At 40.8% G+C, this 16,783-nt stretch overlaps 1 protein-coding gene across 4 annotated transcripts in view; it reads right to left on the bottom strand.

The window, feature by feature from the left end:
- The window catches only part of sdk1a (sidekick cell adhesion molecule 1a), an 856,101-nt gene that overhangs the window by 244,018 nt on the left and 595,300 nt on the right, over positions 1-16,783 (bottom strand). For all 4 annotated transcript variants that reach the window (XM_043711901.1, XM_043711903.1, XM_043711902.1 and 1 more), the window contains one exon: positions 2,180-2,327. In XM_043711901.1, coding sequence (XP_043567836.1) covers positions 2,180-2,327 — 148 coding nt within the window. The remainder of the gene's footprint in view (positions 1-2,179; positions 2,328-16,783) is intronic.

Genomic DNA, 16,783 nt, shown 5'->3' with positions numbered 1-16,783 from the left:
TTCTACAACTCAATGAAGTTGCCTTCAAGGCCGAGATTGATAGATTCTTGTTGTCTAGAGGAATCAAGGGCTACGGGGAGAACGCTGGTAAGTGGAGCTGAAATGCGCATCAGCCATGATTGAATGGCGGAGTGGACTCGATGGGCCGAATAGCCTTACTTCCACTCCTATGTCTTATGGTCTTATATTGGAACATATTCTGGGTTTCTTATGCCTGAAACTAGCAAATAGTCCACCAGCCTGTGTGTTTATTGTTACTGACCTATGATCCAAGTTGTACACCTGAGTTTGTGATAATACTTGTATAGAACATACACAAGTATTTGTTTCACGACCTTGTTAATAACCAAAAACACTCAGAGCCCACATGTAAGATTGAGATAAAATTCTTAAAGGTTTTTCTCAATTGGTGGTCTCACAATCTCAAGAAAAACATTAGATCTAGCTTCTAAAATGCAAATTACAATTTCCATATAATCCTCAACTAATACTGTGCAATTAATAAGAAATTGAAATCACACTCCTGTATTCATGGCCAATAAGAAGTGAGAGAGTTTATACAGATTTCTTAACATAGGAGATAATATTTGCAACAGTTTTTCACCTTTTCTATTGCATTTGCTTGTAATGCAGTACAATTATCGTTCTTCTCCATTTCCTCTTGTGTCATTATTTTTGTTTTATTCAAGGCACAGTTAAGTGTGGACAGACTTTTGAATCACTGATGACTGAAGTGTTGACATTCTAAATCCTCAAGGGTTTATGTTGAAGTCAGTCTTTTTATTGGGCATTTATAACATGAGGCAAGGAGAGTGGTGAAGCCTCGTCAAAAGTAGCATGCTTCCAGGAAAGGTTCAACACTAAAATATTTACAATTCTAGCTCCAAGCAAACAGAAACAGGAACTTGTCAACCATAAATAGTTCATAATAAGTGTGTTTACTCTCTGTAAGAAAGCCATATTTAAACTGACATATTGCTACAAACAGAAAAAGCATATCATAGATGAAACTGAAAATACAAGTGACCCATTTTCTCCATTCTTAGGGCCATTCAAGTTTGATTAATAGAAATTGCTATTGAATATTGCATTTTTACATGTAATAAAACTACAATTCACATCAAAATAGATAGAATTTACAGGACTGCTCACCAGCTCACGCTTAAACTTCATGAAAGCCTCTTTCGTTTTACTTCATTCAACCCTGTCAACAAATCCTTTTGCCCTTATGAACATATCTAGCTTTCACTTAAATACATCAATTCTATGTGCCTCAATCAGACCTTGTAGGGGTAAACTCCAGTTTCAAACTACTCTGAGTAAATACTTTCACCTGAATATCTTGCTGCCTTTATTACTGACCATCCTCTAAGAACACAATAAAAAGGAACAGGAGTAGATCACAAAGCATCTCAAGCCTACACTGCCATTGAATATGATCAGGGCTGATCTTCTGCCTCAACTTCACTTTACCACTCATTGTCCAATCTCTTGATTTACTGAAGGACTAAACATTTGTCCATCTCTGCCTCAAATGTATACAATGATCAAGTTAGATTAGATTAGATTAGGTTCCCTCCCACAGAGTGGAAACCGGCCCTTCGGCCCAACCAGTCCACACCGACCCTCCAAAGAGTAACCCACCCAGACCCATTTCCCTCTGACTAATGAACCTAATACTATGGGCAATTTGGCATGGCTAATTTATCTGACCTGCACATCTTTGGACTGTGAAAGGAAACCGGAACACCCGGAAGAAACCCATGCAGACACAGGGAGAGTGTGCAAACACCACACAGACAGTCGCCTGAGGCTGGAATCAAACCTGGGACCCTGGTGCTGTGAGGCAGCAGTGCTAACCACTGTGCCACCGTGCCACCCCATGAATGCTGAAGGAGAAGACAAAGATTTTGGCTTTGCAATTTGGAACTACAGCACTTTTTTACGATGTGTAGTGAAACGTAAATGCATCTAGACCATTTCAAATAGAAAAGGCATTCAATTGAATTAATATATTTAAAAATCAATTTCCAGTTGGGCCAGTAGTTGAGTAAAAGAATCAAAGCGGTCAACAAGGACAGGAAACAGTTCAGTACATTGTCACTCATAGCAAATACTTTGGACTAACACAAAAATAATACTGTGCAAACTTTGCTTGGTTCTTGAAAAAGTAACATACCTGTTGGTTTCTGTGCTGTACTGTCCTTTTCCTAGCTGGTTCACTGCGCACATGCGGAACTGGTATGACCGGGCTGGTGTTAACCCATGCACAGTAATGTGCATCACTCCTGGATTAATGTTGGGTAACTGTACTGTCCATGGTGAATCTTCAGAGTGGCACAAAACAACAAAGCAAGATTGAACGGTTAGATAGCCGATATGGCAATTGGAGGTTCTTCTCAATGTATGTTTAAAAACACACAAAGTCAGGTCAAGCAACTTCATTGTAATTCTGCTAAAAGTTGAAGTTAAATTCTAGATTTGTCGATTTCACGTCATACACAAGTGCAGTAGCAGAGACACCTCGGAATGTACATCTACTCATCACCAATGGTAGGGCAGTTTAACAAAGTGGGTAATAAACCAGACAACATCTTGGGGCTTCATAAATAGGGGCATAGAGTACAGAGTAAGGATGCTATGACCAACCTGTGTGAAATGTTGATTCAGTCTAAAGTGGAGTATTGTATCACTTCTGACCAATGCACCTGGGAGAAAGTGAGGACTGCAGATGCTGGAGACCAGAGTTGAAAAATGTGGTGCTGGAAAAACACAGCAGGCCAGGCAGCATCCGAGGAGCAGGAGAATCGGAATCCGGGGGTTGGGACTGAGATAAGGTGGGGGGAGGGGAAATGAGGAAGCTGGAGAAATCTAGATTCTCCTGCTCCTCAGACGCTGCCTGGCCTGCTGTGTTTTTCCAGCACCACATTTTTCAACTCTGACCAATGCACCTGCCAAAGGAAGGCAGGAGAGAGAGTAAGGAAAAGATTTATAAGCATGGTTCCAGTACTTAGGATCATCAGCTACACAGAGTGACTAGTGAAAATTGAGGTATTCTGTTTGAAGAGAAGCTTACAAGGAGGTATGATATAAGTGTTCAAAATCATGACTAGTCTGGCAGAATAAATAGGGAGAATCTGTTCCTGATGGTGGAAGGATTAAGAACTAGAGGACACTGATGTAAGGTGATTGGAATACAATGGGAACAATGACATGTGAAGATTTTCTTCTATGCAGCAAGTAAGTTTTCATGTGTTTGTAAGTTCTTCATTTTGCCACACAGTGTGAGAGAGTGTTGTGAAGGCATATTCAACTATGGCTTTCTTAAGAGAATGAAATAATTATTTGAGAATAAAATGTGACAGGGCTCCAGGAGATTGGCAAGGGAATTGGGATCCACAAGTTGTAGATAGCTAGTCTAGAGATGCTGGGCCTAAGGAGTCTTCATTGTAAGATTCTAATACAATGAATTTCCTGAGTGTACAGAATCATAAATGGACACACCTTATCACAGATCAACTTACCGTCTAAGGAGTTACAAACAGAGTTCTGTACAATTCATTCTGATATAACATGCATTTCATTACCACAAATTCACTATAATGCGATTGCCAAATTGGGGACACTGTTTCAAAAAGGCAAACTTTTAAAGTGTGCGTTGGCTGTAAGGCGATCACATCACCAACACTTTAAGCACTGTTTCTAAAACGCAATTTTACTATAACATGGGATTGCACAAGAATGCAACCATCGTGTTATAGAAGAACTGCCTGGACTACTTTCTTGAATCTTATCATAAAATTCCAAGAAACAATGTCAAAAATTAGATTTTATTTTTTGTAATTTCAGATTTGAAAAGATATGGGCAAACAAATTGGAAGTGCATCCAAAGCACACGTGAGACAACATTTGTCTCAGAAAAATCCTAATATAGAGTCAAAATCAAGTATATAGCCAGACCTCATTAATCTAATTTCACTTGACGCAGGCAGGCATATAAATGAATTTATTAGATCATCGAAACATAACAGGTAAGCTCTTCACTGAGCACCTCATTTCCTACAACTTTTCACTGTGAATGGAAATAATTCTTAGCGCTCATGCAAAGAGCCAATCTGCCACTGATCAATGTTGGTTGGATCAAATTATTTATCAAACGAGTGTTTTCAGAATTCTCAAGGAACTGCATCCGTATTTGCCACTGTTTAGCAAACTCCTACATGGCCACTTCAAAACAATGCATCACTTATTTAATGCTATACAACATTCTAAACAAGACATTGAATTAACCCTAAAACTAAGCATAGAAAGTTGAACTGAGAAATCATAAATTCAAGCAACAATATCCAAGTATATGTTATGTTGTTCCTTTTCCTTACGTTCCTATGATGATAAAATTAAGACTGTCTCATCGCATTCTTTCTCAAGATCTCAAAACTCAGAATTTGTTATCTCACCATCCTTTGCTTCCTTTTGGCAAAATGTGGCAGAAGTGGCAAAATGTAAATAAAACCCAGCAGTGTGTGGAGCAGATAAGCATGAAACTGTTAAGTTTGAAGAACTAATGCAGTTCCAGCAACACAACTGTGAGTAAATAGTAAATTATTTTCTGAAAGATAAAATCTGATCAATTCTCACCAGAAATATTGTGTTTAAAGGAGTTTAAAATGTAGTTTTATCACTCGAACACCTTAAAAGATACTATTAATAAATATCAACATGATTTTTTAGGTGGATGTTCTTCTTTAAAGTGTGGTATAATGGTATCATGATGAATGTTTTGGAAAGGTTATTAAATCTAAGTGGGTGGAATTTTCTGCTTAACATTCAACGTGAGCTGAACTCAAATGTATTATGTAAATTACATGATTACTAAATATCAGATATATGTAATATATATTACTGATTATCGGTAAACTCCTTTCATTATTGACAATGACTTGCTTGGTTCTCCAAGCAAAGTCACAAGGAGCTCCCGTTTAGAGAATTTAAAAAAAAATTTGAGAAAAGATGACAAAGTAAATTAGAAAACAATTAACAAGGTAATAATGCCAGAATCCCAGGCCGAAGTCTGTTTAGTTTAGTTCTGAAAATCTACTCAGCTGAAAGCTGAATTGATGTACAATATTTTGTTGTAATTCAAACCAATATTGCAACTGGTACAATGAAGATTAATCAATTTATTTTAGCATGTTACAATTCATGACTAAGAAACCAATTCAATGCCTTATTACTCAAAGAACTAATGATTGAGATACTGAGCAGAGGAAAACAAAATTGAATTTGTAGACATATTGGGGATATGTCTATGGGGACAACTTGATGAATCTGGACAGACAGAACACATCACATGAACTTGACAGGATTTTTACTGAAAACAACAAATTCTGGAGATCACAGCAGGTCAGACAGCATCCATGGAGAGAGAGAACAAGCTAACGTTTCAATCTTGATGATTCTTCATCAGAGCTGAACTGAAATGTGAAGGGAACACATTAATGGTGTTGTTTGGGAGGGGAAGGGGAGATGGTAGGGTGCTGGTACAGAAAAGCTGCTCATAGTACAGATTAAATGATTGGAATGTGAGAATGGCAGAAGAATGTGTGTCTCCTGTCAGACTTGAAACGACAGACACTAGGATGGGGAAGGGGAGAAAGGATATGATAACAAACTAAAAGAAGGGGAAGAAACTGTTCACACTTGGAAGGTGCTGAATTCAATGTTAAGTCCAGAAAGCTGTAAAGTGCCCAGTCTGAAGATAGGATATTGTTCCTCCGGCTTGAGCTATGATTCACTGGTACACTGCAGCATGCCCAGGACAGACATGTAGGCAAGCAAACAGGATGCTGTGTTAAAATAACCAGCTACGGGAAGGTCGAGGTCATGCTTGTGCACAGACTGGAGGTGTTCTGCAAGGCGGTTACCGAGTCCGCGTTTGGTTTCTCCAAACCACATTGTAGGCCATATTGGGTGCAGTGAATACAATACACAAGATTGCAGGAAGTACAGGTGGAATGCTGCTTCACCTGGAGAAACTGTTTAGGCCCTTGTATGGTGAGCAGGGAGGTGAAGGGGCAGGTGTTGCACTTTCTGCAGTTACTTGGGAAGGTGCCATGGAGAGGGGGAGGTGGTATTGGTGGTTGTGGAATGGACTAGGATATCCTGGAGGGAATGATCTCTGCAAAATGCAGGCAGGGGGAATGAGGGGAAGATGTGTTTGGTGGTCGCATTCTGCTGCAGTTGTCTGAAATGGCTGTGAATGATCCTTTGAATGCAGAGGCTGGCGTGATGACAAATGAGGACAGGGGAAACCAATCGCGCTGTTGTGAGTGATGGGAAGGGGTAAGGGTTGAAACACTGGTTAAAGTTCAGATGTGGTTGAGGGCCTTGTCAACCACAATTACGGATGAAGCAAGCCATGTCAACTAGTCTGGTGCACTGATCTTTACCTTGAGGAAGCTCAACGTCAGCTCTCGGACACTTCTTCTAACCGTCCTCTGAACCATAATCCCACATCCAAATATCAAGCCATCGTTACCAGGACTGTCATCGACTTCATTACCTCAGGAGACATTCCCCCTACTGCCTCCAATCTAGGGTGTCCCAATCCCAAACAGCCGGCTTCTACGCCCTTTCCAAAATCCACAAACCAGACTGTCCTGGTTGGCCCATTGTATTAACCTCCCCCGCTGAACTCATTAACTACTAGCTTGAGTCCATCCTCTCTCCACTTGCCCAGACCCTGCCCACCTTCATCAGCAATTCCACTGATAGTCTCCACTATATTGACAATTCCCAGTTCCCTCTAACACCTCCATTTCCCACCAGGATGGTCTGAGCTCTTGGCTTCTTCCTTGACCAGAAGCCTGAACAATTCCCATCCACCACCACTCTCCTCCACCTGACTGAACTTGTTCCCTCACTGAACAATTTCTCCTTTAATTCATCTCATTTCTGTCGAGTTAAAGGAGTGGCTATGAGCACACATGGGTCCCAGTTATACCTGCCTCTTTATGGAGTATGTAGAATGATCTTTGTTCCAGTCTTACATTGACTCCTTCCCACAACTTTTCTATTGGTACATCGACAACTACTGTGGTGCCACTTCATGCTCCTAATGGGACCTTGAAAACTTCATTCATTTTGCTTCCAATTTCCACCCCTCTACAACTTTCACTTTGCCCATTTCTGACACTTCCTTTCCTTTCCTTGACCTCTGTTTCCACTTCAGAAAATAAACTGTCCACTGCCATTCACTACAAAGCCATGGACTTGCATAGCTACCTTCACAACTTGTCACACCCTACATCCTGCAAGGACTCCATCCTATTCTCCCGGCCCTTTGTCTATGTCACATCTGTTTGGATTATTCCACCTTCTAAAACAGCCCTTCTAAACAATAGCTTGTTTCTTCCTTAACCTTGGTCGCATGCCTAGATGCCTGTCCTGGGCATCCTACAGTGTATCAGTGAATCATAGCGCAAAGTAGAGGAACAACATCTCATCTTCAGACGAGGCACTTTACAGCTTTCTGGACTTAATATTGAGTTCAACACCTTCAAATTGTGAATGACGACTTCTCTTCCTTTCAGCTTGTTATCAAGTCCTTTCTTCGAAGATTTGTAGCTCGGGTGCTCGTTGCTGTGGTTCCGTTCGCCGAGCTGGAAGTTTTTGTTGCAAACGTTTCGTCCCCTGGCTAGGCGACATCATCAGTGCTTGGGAGCCTCCTGCGAAGCGCTTCTTTGATGTTTCCTCCGGTGTTTATAGTGGTCTGTCCCTGCCGCTTCCGGTTGTCAGTTTCAGCTGTCCGCTGTAGTGGTTGGTATATTGGGTCCAGGTCGATGTGTTTGTTGATGGAGTTCCTTTCTTCCCTTCACCATCCCAGTGTCTGTCATTTCAAGTCTGGCAGGAGACACACCATCGTTCTGCCATTCTTGCTTTCTTATCACTTAATCTGAACTATCAGCATCTTTTCTCTATCAGCACTCTATTCCCACCCCCCTTCTCTATCTGCCCACCCAAAACTATAGCATAAATGCTGTCCCCGCTTCCACACTTCACTTCAGCTCTGATAGAGGCTCAAGGAGACCCGAAACAGTAGTTCGCTCTCTCTCTCCATGAATGCTGTCCGCCCCTCTGTGACCTCCAGCATTTGTTGTTTCCAGTACTGATTCCAGCACCTGCAGTAATTTGCTGCTGGACAGGATTGTTACTTTGGTTGTAATTATAAATGTAAGTTTTTCTTTCTTTGTCAGAATATCAAATACTTAGCAAGCTTCAAGCAAAATTACAGATTAAGAGAAGACATTATCAAGAGCAATGACATATGTATGTAGGATTTTCCCTCTGTTTCCAGATGCCAAATCCCCATCTCAGGGAGAACCAGTCACCTGTATTGATTTTCATGAGGGCTGCACATTTAATTGGCTTGAGAATAGGCTGTCTGTTCAAATAAGGATAGCATGCATGCTGTCAAGTCTGGAGGGGCAGTTGGAGGCTGATTAGCTTCAAAGGTTCAGGTTTCAATGGAAAATAGATTAAGGAGAGGGTGCTCAATGTAAAAGTTCCTGCTCTCCAATTTTATAAAATCTTAAGTGAGGTAAAAAGCAAAGATTGTGGTTTGGGTAAGATTTAGGATTTCTTAGTTGTGCTGGTTCTTCTTTCTCATAAAGATTAACCCACATTTGAAAGAGTATAAACTTCACTATTCCCTTCACATTTCCCAACTATATAGGACTTTTATCGTTTTTATTTAACCAAGAAGGAAAATGCTGTCAAAGTCAGCGTGAAAAAAGAAATAGTTGTGATACAGCCAAAAACGTTAATAAACAGAGACTACTAGAAAGGCTGATTGCACTTAAGGATGATAAGTTGCCAGAATTGGATCAGATAATTCAAGGATGCTGAGAGAAGGGTGGAAATTGTGGAAGTGCTGGTAATAACCTTCTCTTTAGGTACAGAGGCAGTGGCAGAGGACTGGAAAATTGAAAATCGTTGTTCAAAAAAGGATGCAATGATAAACCCAACAATTACAAGCAAGTTAGTTTATCTTTTGGTGGTATGAAAAAGATATAACCCAGGGTATAGCTCTAAGAAAATTGGACAACTGAAGATTAATTCAGGAAATCCAACATGAATTTGGAAAAGGCAAGTTCTGTTTAACCAACTTGATTCAGTTTTTTGATGAGCTAACAGGGAGGATCGATGATACGGTGTGTATGGACTTTGTAAAAGCATTTGATAGTGATCCATAATGGGCTTGTCAGCAAAGTAAGAAGGTCATGGAATGCAAGAGACACTGGCAGAATGGACTCAAAGCAGGGTGAATGACAGGAAACAGTTAGAGTGATTAGTTTTTTGGGATTCGAGGAAGGTATATGTTGATATTATAGAGATTTACAGCACAGAAGAAAACCATGCGACCCACTGAATCTATGCTGATCTTCCATAGAGCAATCTAGTCAGTTCCATTTCCTCAATCTATCCCTGAGCTCTGCATGTTTATTTCCTTCAAATGCCAATCCATTGTATCTTTGGAAACACAGATTGTCTCTGTTTCCATCCATTCCCACCTCACTGGCTCATGGGTAGCAAGTTCAAGATCATGATTGCTCACATTGTAAATGGTTCTTTCTCATATCCTGCCTGCAGCTCTTACCCAAACCTTAAATATGTGTTCCATAGCCCTGCACCTTCAGCCAGACATTTCTTCTGTAATTTATTTAAGACAGCCAGACTACTGCGACCACTAGGACTTATAACAGCACACAAACCAACAGCCACCCTCAGACAACAACTCACCAGAACGAAGGACCCAGCATGAGCAAAACTAATGTAGTGTACAAAATCCCATGCAAGGACTGCACAAAACACTATATAGGACAAACAGGAAGACAGCTAACGATCCGCATTCATGAACATCAACTAGCCACGAAACGCCACGAAACGCCACGACCAGCTATCCTTAGTAGCCACACACGCAGACGACAAGCAACATGAATTCGACTGGGACAACACTAACATTATTGGGCAAGCCAAACAAAGAACAGCCAGGGAATTCCTAGAAGCATGGCACTCATCCACAAACTCCATCAACAAACACATCGACCTGGACCCAATATACCGGCCACTACAGCGGACAGCTGAAACTGACAACCGGAAGCGGCAGGGACAGGCCACTATAAATGCCGGAGGAAACACCACAGAAGTGCTTCACAGGAGGCTCCCAAGCACTGAGGATGTCACCTAGACAGGGGACGAAATGTTTGCAACAAAAATTTCCAGCTCGGCGAACAGAACCACAACAACGAGCACCTGAGCTACAAATCTTCACCCAAACTTTGAATAATTCATTAATTGTGTTCATCCAGAAATTTATAAAAGTTCCCTGTTTTGGTATGCAATACCTCTGCTTATGAAGCCACAGTCGCACGTGCTTTGCTCACATTCTCTCAATATGTCAAAGCTCCACCAATATATACGTCAAGATCGTCCTATTCTGGTACAGGCTTCAGAACTGAGAGTTTGAAATCTACTTTGTTTCTCCCTATTCCTTTTGCTAACATTTATTACCCCACACTTCCCTGTAGTAAATCCCATTTGCCTACCAATTCTGGTTGCCTATCTTAGTTCTATTATAGTCAGTTTATGCCACAATCACTAATGTCACTTCTCCCAGTTTGACTTTGTTAGCAAATTAAAAATTTTTACTTTGTACTTCAATATTCAAATCATTTATAGTTATCATGAAATGGATATATGAACAGGAAGGGTTTAGAAGGGTATGGCCCAAGTGCTGGCAAATGGGACTAGATTAGGTTAGAATATCTGGGCGGCATGGACAAGTTGGACAAAAGGATCTGTTTCCGTGCTGTATATCTCTATGACTCTATGAAAAGGGCAAGGATCCCAGGACTGATCCTTTAGGAACCCAATGTTTCACATCCTCCGGTAAAATAATCATTTCTCATGATCCATTAACTGACCTTCAGCCAATTCTTTATCTAAATTGACATTAACAAAGCTATTGTAGAAGCAACAATTCTGTTTACCAATTTTGAAATTAGAGTTAGTTCTTCTTGATACACATCAATAACTTAGACTGGTATTATCAGGGCACAATTTTGTAGATGATACAAACCTGGGAGTACACGTGATAGATTTCAAGAGGGCATAGATGAGCTGGTAGAATGGGTCAATACATGGCAGTGAACAATGTGAAGCGATAAAGTTTGGTAGGACAAATGAGGAGAGGCAATATAAACATAAGATACTATTTGCAAGGGGATGGAGGAACAGAGATACCTGAGAATATATGTGCCCAAATAATTGAATGTTGCAGATAGGTTGAGAAATGTTAGAAAGTCTAATGGGATGCTGACCTTTATAAATAGACACAAGGTTGGATTTTACTATTTTCTGAGGGGTGAGAAGCAGACCCGAAATGGAGGGATCCGCTTGTTGTAGTACCAATATGTACACTTACTATCAGATAACTAATAAGCGGTTGTCTATCAGGAAGGATAAAGTCAACTCAAGGAGTAGAGGAGAAACTCCATGCTCAATCAACACTGAAGACTGGGTCATCATGCAGCAGAGGGGTAAGGTTGTGAACAGGAGGTCCATCACAGCTAGAACTTGCTCTTAGAAATAATTTTTTTTTCCATTGAACTTGTACAAAACATACAAGATGTCATCAATTTAAAATGTATAACTATTTCACCAGCAAATCAGATGATACATGCAATCAGGATTCTGGTGACTGATCAATTTTCACTTCATTATCTTTTGAATAAAAAAAACTCTCAAACTGCTCAGATCCAATACCGAGAAAATGCAGCGGGCAGTGAGAAAATTGTGGGCAATTTAGGCTGTACGCAAGGATAATGCCTTAATCATCACTGATTTACAAAATGGCACGGGGGCACTTGCTTACCACACTTCTTCACTTAAGGCCGTAAGACCATAAGACAGCAGCAAAAATTAGGCCATTCAGCCAATCGGGTCTGCTCTGCCATTCAGACAAGTTTTTCATTCTTGGGACCATTCTCATGAAGCTCTTGTATCATGCTCTTGGGCTAGTACTTCCTTCCTGAGATATGGGGCCCAAAACTTCTAAATGTGGTCTGACCACAGCCTTATAGACCCTCAGAAGTACATCCCTGCTTTTATATTCATTTCCTCTCAAAATAAATGCCATCATTGCGTTTGCCTTGAGAGAATCCTGGAATAGAACTTTCAAGTCTCTTTGCATTTCATTCTTCTGAATTTTCTCGCCATTTAGAAAACAGTCCATGCCTCTATTCTTCCTACCAAAGTGCATGACCTCACACTTTCCCGCACTGTACTCCACTTGACACTTCTTTGCCCACTCTCCCAACCTGTCCAAATCCTTCTACAGCATCCTCTCCTCCTCAATGCTACCTGTCCCTCTACCTATCTTTGTATTGTCTGCAAACCTAGCCAGAATGCCCTCAGTTTCTTTATCTAGATCGTTAATTTATAAAGTGAAAAGTTGTGGTCCTAACACTGAGCCTTGCGGAGCCCCACTTGTCACCGGCTGCCATCCTGAGAAAGACCCTTTAATCCTCATCATTTGCTTTCTGCCAGACAATCAAGCTTCTATCCATGTTAGCACCTTGCCTTGAACACCAGGGGCCTTTACTTGACTCAGTAGCCTCCTGTGCGGAACCTTGTCTTCCGGTAGATAACATTCATTGGCTTCCCTTGGTCTAACCTGCTCATTCCTGCCTCAAAGAATTCTAGCAGATCTGTCAGGCATGACCTCCCCTTGATGAAACCGTGCTGACTTTGCCCTATTTTACTGTACACTTCCAAGTATTCAGAAATCTCATTCTTCACAATGGATTCCAGGATCTTACCCACAACCAAGGTTAGGCTACTCGGTCTGTAATTTCTGTCTTTTGCCTTAACTTCCTTTTTAAACAGGGTTGTCACGTTAGTGATTTTCCAATCCTCTGGGACCCTCCGTGACTCTAATGATTCCTGAAAGATCACCACTAACACCTCCACTACTTCTTCAGCGCTCTCCTTTAGAACTCTGGGGTGTAGTCATCTGGTCCAGGTGATTTATCCGCCTTCAGGCTATTCAGTTTTTCTAGCACCTTCTCCTTGGTGATGGCCACCATACTCAGCTCTCCCCCCTCACTCACTTGAAGTTTTGGTGATATTACTCATGTTTTCCACCATGAAAATACGAGGGTAAGCTACCCTCAGATATGCCCTTTATTTATCTAAAAAAAACTCTTACAGACTTCCTTTATATTACCAACGAGCTTATCCTCATATTTAATATTCTCCCTCCTTATTTGTTTTTTTGATGCCCTCTGTTGATCTTTGTAAGCTTCCCATTCCTCTGGTTTCCCACTGTCCTTTGCCACATTATATGGTTTCACTTTTGCTTTTATGCTATCCCTGACTTCCCTTGTCAGTTATGGTTGCCTCATTCTCCCTGTACCATGCTCTTTTTCCTAAGGATGAATCTCTGCTGTGCCTCCTGAATTACTCCCAGAAACTCCTGCCATTGCTGTTTCACTGTCTTTCCTGCTAGGCTCCTCTCCCAGTCAATTTTACCCAGTTCCTCCCTCATGCCTCTGAGATTGCCTTTATTCAGCTGTAATACTGTTACCTCTGATTCTATCTTCTCCTTATCAAACTGCAGAGTAAGTTATATCATATTATGATCACTGCCTCCTAAGGGTTCCTTCGTCTTAACCTCCCTTACGAAGTCTACCACATTGCACAACACTAAATCCAGTATTACCCGTTCCCTAGTGGGCTCCACGCCAAGTTGCTCCAAAAAGCCATTTGTAGACATTTCTCAAATTCCTTTTCTTACGAATCACTTCCCAGCCCACCTGCATATTGAAATCCCCCATGATCACCATAACTTCTGTAATTTGGGAGACTGACATGATGTTGTTGCATTGGTTCTGTTCTGGGCACCACATTCTTAAGAGGGATGTGGAAGATTCAGAAGGTGGCAGAACAGATATATGAGAATAATGTTAAGGAAGAAGGCCTTCAGTTACATGAATAGATTGGAGAAGCTTGGGATAAGATTTTATAGAGGTATTCAAAATCATTATGGGCCTAGATAGAACAGAGAGAAATTGCTCTCTTTGGCACAAGGGTCAAGAAACCTAAGATACTGAAATAAATGACTGGCAAAAGAACCAAAGGTTGCATGCAGCAAATATGGTTTGCCCCACCTGACTTGATGTACTGATCCTTACATGGAATCACAGAATAGAATAATTATAGCACAGGAGGCTATTCAGCCCTTCAAGCCTATATTGGTTCATAGAAGGAGCAATTTAGTTGGTTCCACCTCTTGGCCTGCAATTTTCTCCGCTGTAAGTGTTCACCTAATTCCTTTTTGAATGCCAGTCAACTAATTTTCCACAACCAACCCTTTCAATAAGTCTATTTCAGAGCATAACTCAATTAGGAATATGGCATAACTGACTGTTTAGCTACTACAAGCTGACTGACAGCTAATGTGGAATTTGCTAGAATGCAAATTATTCTCATGTTTTCTAACACACAGAACATCTATTGCCAGACAGCAGCTAAAATATGATATCTGTTTTCACAGAACAACAATGAATCTAAACTGAATGGTGACTAAAAATTCACTTCCTGCTAAATTGAGGCTGTCAAGATTAGAGTGGTGCTGGAAAAACCCAGCAGGTCAGGCAGCATTCGAGGAGCAGGAAAATTGACGTTTCGGGCTAAAGCCAAAATGTTGATTTTCCTGCTCCTCGGATGCTGCCTGACCTGCTGTGTTTTTCCAGCAGCACTCTAATCTTAACTCTGATCTCCAGCATCTGCAGTAGCTAAATTAAGGCTGTCTGGTGCAACTAGTTTCCTGTAAGAATTAATAAGAAGCCCTTGTAAACTTTGAAACAAGACAGCTCAGCAATTGAAGTAACACCATTGCAGTACAACTGTTATAGAAATCTATTAACAAAGTTTAAATTTTGATTGAATCAGATATCGTTTTCACATTTATCAAGACAAATCTGAAAACTGCCTTCGGGGAAGAAATGGAAGCGCATTTTAATGTATGAAACTTAAATAGATTGTGGACCATTTGATAGAGGCAAGGCTAACAAAAGATACAACCATCTTCTGTTGGAATAAAAAGTGCAAAAGCCATAAATTACTTTAATTCTTTCTCACTCATAGTTTTAACAAATAATACACAACTATAATGATGCTAGCAAATTGGCTGGTGGTGGCACGGTGGCTCAGTGGTTAGCACTGCTGCCTCACAGTCCTAGGGACTGTGGTTTGATTCCACCCTTGGGTGGCTGTCTGTACATTCTTCCCCTGTCTGTGTAGCTTTCCTCTGGGTTCTCCAGTTTCCTCCTACATTCCAAAGATGTGCAAATTAGGTGGATTGGCTCTGCTAAATTGCCCATAGTGTCCAGGAGTGTGCAGGCTGGATGGATTAGTCATGGTAAGTGCAGGTTACAGGGATGGCATCAGTCTGGATGGGATACTCTTCAGAGGGGCAGCATAGTCTCGATAGGCCAAATGACCTGTTTTCACTCTCCAGGGATTTTATGAATCTATGAGATCAAAGTATCATAAACAGTTATGTTAAAAACTGGGGCAATTATTACTAACTTTGACATTTCGTAAATTTGCGATTTTGTTTAAAACTAAGGTTGCTGTGAATGAGCTGGCTTAATATTCAGAAACTCTTTTATCTTTTCCCACTTCCCACAGGCACCTTCTGTCCTAACTTTTCCTCACTTGCAGAGTTACATTCCATCGTAAACTTTCCCTATTTTCCAGAGGTACTCTCGATTTTAACCCTTTTTCACTTCACACAGAAATTCTCTGCACTAACCCTTTCCTCACCTCACACAGGCACTTTCCACCCTAATTATTTCACAAAGGTACACTCTGCCCTAATCTTTCACTACTTAACAGATACCTTATTGTGTTACTCATTGCCACAATTCTCAAAAGCACTTTCTGCCCTACCCTTTCACAATTTCATGGAGACATTTTAGGTCCTAATGTTTCCCCCAACTCAAAGGGACACTGAACCTTTCCCCACTTCACAAAGACATTTTTCTCTCTCAAGTATATTATTTTGGAGATGTACTAAACTTTGCATTACACGTCCGCCACCCAACCTTCAACTGGAAAATCCCCAACATCTAGCTGTTTTGCTATTTATTACAGAGAATGCAAGACAAGTAGTTTTCAACTCTGACAGGCTATAAACATGACAGGTCAAGCCCCACATTATAGACCCTATCCAAATTTCCTTTTTGTGGGATGCATGACAGGCAAAATTTAAAGTGAAGGTTTTTTTCTGATGCTGGTTTTCAGCTGTGTTCAAAGATACTTACCCCCTATCTCTTTAACATGCTCCCTCCTCCTACAAACTGCTCTGATAACCCAGATCTCTACTGGTACAAACAAAATAAAAGTGTGAATCTGAACATATCTAACAATGCTGACATCAATAATTCTGTTTCACAAGATATCCGTCTCACTTTTTAAACAACATACATTTACTGATAGTGTTCACCTGCTCTACCTGAGTGCCTTAACACTGTGAGAAAGAGCTCTCCTTTATCCTTCAGGTGCTGCAATTTTGAGTCAATAATTTTGACAAACGTATGTGGAACTTCACTATGTTGGCCACATAGGCTGATGTTGCAAAAGACAATTGATTTCTCCAAATAGCAAGGTAAACACTGCTTATGGATACCACAGCAGTGCTTAGAACATGGGAGGG

Source organism: Chiloscyllium plagiosum, chromosome 21 (genome assembly GCF_004010195.1).
Source record: "Chiloscyllium plagiosum isolate BGI_BamShark_2017 chromosome 21, ASM401019v2, whole genome shotgun sequence".
In the NCBI taxonomy this organism is placed as follows: domain Eukaryota; kingdom Metazoa; phylum Chordata; class Chondrichthyes; order Orectolobiformes; family Hemiscylliidae; genus Chiloscyllium; species Chiloscyllium plagiosum.
Note: the sequence above shows the minus strand (reverse complement) of the source record. Positions and strands in the feature narration are given on the sequence as shown.